Source organism: Fulmarus glacialis, unplaced genomic scaffold, assembly GCF_000690835.1.
Source record: "Fulmarus glacialis isolate BGI_N327 unplaced genomic scaffold, ASM69083v1 scaffold15316, whole genome shotgun sequence".
Taxonomy (NCBI): domain Eukaryota; kingdom Metazoa; phylum Chordata; class Aves; order Procellariiformes; family Procellariidae; genus Fulmarus; species Fulmarus glacialis.
Genome location: NW_009220138.1, coordinates 1 through 3,789, shown reverse-complemented (window position 1 = coordinate 3,789; position 3,789 = coordinate 1). Strand labels below are relative to the sequence as shown.

The following is a 3,789-nucleotide window of genomic DNA, read 5'->3' as shown; positions in this document are numbered from 1 at the left end:
CACCTCACAGCAACTGTGGCTGTGGATAAGTCTATGCCGCAGCAGGTATACCCCTGGAGAGACTGTGGCTCATGGATAAGGCTCCAGTTGGAGCAGGTGCACCCCTAAGGGACTGCAGTCTGTGCATGAGTCCAAGCCAGAGCAGGGGCAAGGCGAGGAGTTCACTGCAATGTTAGACCCTACGGTCTGGTCCAAAGGGACCAGGAATGGAGTCTATAACGGAAATACCTTTAAATTGTTGTAACCCAGGACTTGAGTTGCATGTTATGGGAATTACTATAGCAGAAACCCCTTGTTGCTAACCAGGCAACACATGGAGTCATTTTGTTTTGAAGCAGTTTAAGCCAAGACATCTGCTGTAAGTCTGATTCTTTTCTTCAAGCACTACTAATTGGGCATGCAATTAAACTTATTTATTCCTGAATGAAACAAACGTGTAAAGAAGAAACTTTATACCCATTAGGTTCAAGACTTCCTTCCTTCCATACTCAACTACTATGCTGTCTATGAACCACAGCTATTCCTCTAGTGTCCTGCAAATAGTATGGGGGTCTTCGTTGCTATTTTTGCTTCATACTTCCCTTGTCCTATTGGAACTGTCTTCTGCAGGGCTACTATCGACAAAATTTTGCAAATATTTCAAGGAAAGAAAGTGCCCTCCCTCTAAAAATTAGCATCTTTGCTACGACTCCCAACACTCTGGAGCTATGTCTAAGAGCAGAGCAGATAAACCTCTGCAAATTCCACCTGTCTCTAAAAATAATGACTTTCACCTGGTGGGTCCTGTCATAAAACCCCACCCTCTTTATTCTTTCACATACTGCCTCAATTCAGAGACGTGACAGAACGGTTTGACCATGTACCTCTACAGGGGCTGGAAACTCAGTCAGAAGAATAAAGTTTTAAAGGAAAGCCCCCAAAACAAAACATGTTCCAGAACATTCAGTTTGGATGCGAGCAACAAATCTACTGGAACATCAAAGTGGGTGGGAAGAGTGAGGAAGGGGTGGCACTGAGACAGATAAATTGCAGAAAGAGACAGCTATGGAACCTGCCTTGGCAAACCTTCCGAGCTCCACATCCATCTGTTCCACATTAATCTGTCTCCACTGGGTTTTAGCCCAATCATCAATGCTGCTCTGAAACAGAAAGTACAGATGAAAGTGTCAACAACATTTGGTAAAGACAATCTTCTGCTATATAACAGATAAATGGATGCAGGGGGAAAGCCCATCACCAGCAATAGCTCTTGGACCTTATTTTTTCCAACCCTACACCACGACTACCTAGAAAGCATACAAAATAATCTCAAAATTCAACCCCAAACCCAAGCATTTAAACCATTTTATACTTCAGTTTCTGATAGGTATACATACCTTTCTTGCGCTATTAAACACACACATATAGGCACTGATAATATACAGATGCACTTGGGAAATGTGGCAGAAACTGCCCTGCACCCCCTCCTGGCAATACAAATGCTAGGCAGGCCCCCCCCCCCCCCACAAACACCTACCCCCCCCCCCAAAAAAAACCCAAAACCCAACCCACAAACTACAAATATATTAATACGTACATCAAAATATCATTAGATTTAGTATTGAAAGATTACAAGCAAATGCGTTTTTCTAAGATTCCCCATTACCTTATCGAGAGGAGCATATGCATTTTCCACATCAAACTGAAAGGGAGCTTCCTTTTTAAATCTTTGTCTGAATTCCATCTGCTTCCCCTGATGAAACACAGGTAATGACACCTGTCACTGATCACGTTCTCATAAAAAAACCCCAACCAACCAAACAAAAAAAACAGAGGTAAAAAAGGACTGACCACAGAATTCAACATACATCAAATGAAATGCATTTTCTTCTGATAACTGCAACCTCAGATGCCTGAAGAGAAGTTACTTTGTGCTTTACCGACATAGCTCTCTTCTCAACGGCATTCCATTTTTCAGGCAATTCCTATTTAAAAGAGTAAAATTATCTTGGAGGAAAAATATCACACATGGCAAAAAACATCAGTAAAATTGTATATTAACAGTGAGGATAACCCAACACCTGCCTATGAATAGGAAATTATAGTGGAGGATTTATTTAACCAAAAACTGTATGTTGTAGCTTTTACTAGACTTTTTGTAAACTGTAAAATAATTTTATAGATTATTGGTAATCATAAACTACTTGAACTTAACGAACTCAGTTATTTTACGTATAATCACATAAAATTTCATTCAAAAATATGTTGGGAATCTTCCACACAGTAAAACAGAGAGCTCCACTCCTGCTGCTTTAACACATTTTCAAATATATAAAGCTGACCTGGAAACAGCTTTCTCATTCTACAGATCTCCCCAAGATCGCTAGGAAAACCATTCAGTAAACCATATGAAAAAAAACATTCCATCAGGATGAAAAAAAATACCTTGACAGGTTTTTTGTCTGTGTCAAAAGAAAGTACAAGAAAGAGAAGCCTGAATCCAAGTCACTTCACAGTATCTAGAACACTAGTTTAGGGTATACATCAAAAATCGTACACTTACTTTCCTAGTCATCCCCTCAATCTGGTTTGGATCAGACAGACACAAAACCAGAAATTCCACTGTGGACTCGAAAACTCACTGAAACTGGTGAGAAGTTTTCATTTTGACTAATTAGATTATCTGATGAAAAACATTAGCTGAACTTCTACCCAATTCTATTCAACACTATTTACAGTGTAGTGCATCTCCCAAAACAGACCAAACAGAGGTCTCCCATATGCAGGTGCTGACCTTAAAGCCAGAGCTTAATAAGCTCTTCTTTTAGTGCCAGCAGGAAGCACTGCAGCTGTAGTGCTCTCCCACCTATTCTTACCACTGAGTTTTGTTTAATTCAGTTAATTCCCCCAATTCCACTTGCCACCCAAAATAATTATAGCTGGAATGGGCGCGGGGCAGAATATATACAGAAACAAGTGGCTGAGGATGTCTGAAAGACAGTATCACCTGACAGGCATCAAACCCCAGCTTTTGTATCTGTCATTGAACAGAGCCCCAAACTGCTGTTAACTGTGTTAAGAAGGTGAAGCAACATAGGAAATACACTCACTAGAGTTTCTACATGGCTCAGCTCCCGCGAGGAGGCGTATGAATGTGAACATGATTTGGTCAACAGAGGAAAAAAAAAAAAAAGGAAAGAAAAAAAGCAAAAAATAACTACAGACCTCATCAGAACAAAATGTAACACATCTCTTCTTGAACTGATTTTCCATCATTCACATAAAACAAGCCTTTTAAAGAACATAAGAAAAGCTACCTCATTTTATGGCTGGCAGTTGAGAAGGAGAGGAAAGAGGAGAATGGAATTATTTTGCATCACTGCGATCAAATACTGCTATTTCAGGACCACATACACATATATGTAAACATGATATATTACTTTTGCTACAGTACCTTTAACTGGGCATAAACTTCGCCTGGCATCTTCTGTCCATAGCTTTCTAACAGTTCAACCATCTCTTTTAAAGGTTCAAAGAGTTCATCAGCAGTTGTCTGCGTCTGCTTCACAGCCAAGAGATAGCCCATGATTTCTACCAGCACACAGTAATCTCCCTCGGTCACCTCTCTTTGAAGTCCAGCATCTGTCACTTTTACAAATTCTTCTAAGTCATTCAGACTACCAAAGAGAGACAGGTATGATTATGAAGAAGGCAAACATTCCTTACTGTAGTGAATAAACATGTAGTAAGCCCTACTGGTACTACTAGTGGCACTTAAGCTGTTTTACAAAATAAATATAGTTAATTATA

General features: G+C 39.9%; 1 protein-coding gene across 1 annotated transcript; it reads right to left on the bottom strand.

The window, feature by feature from the left end:
* Nucleotides 1-1,051: 1,051 nt before the first annotated feature.
* LOC104078850 (dynein heavy chain 11, axonemal-like) lies at nucleotides 1,052-3,656 on the bottom strand (the record flags this gene model as incomplete). The annotated part of the gene is made up of 4 exons (XM_009580658.1): nucleotides 1,052-1,139; nucleotides 1,646-1,732; nucleotides 1,848-1,964; nucleotides 3,434-3,656. Coding segments are annotated over 4 exons (515 nt in total), but the record flags the coding sequence as incomplete, so codon positions are not given.
* Nucleotides 3,657-3,789: the final 133 nt, after the last annotated feature.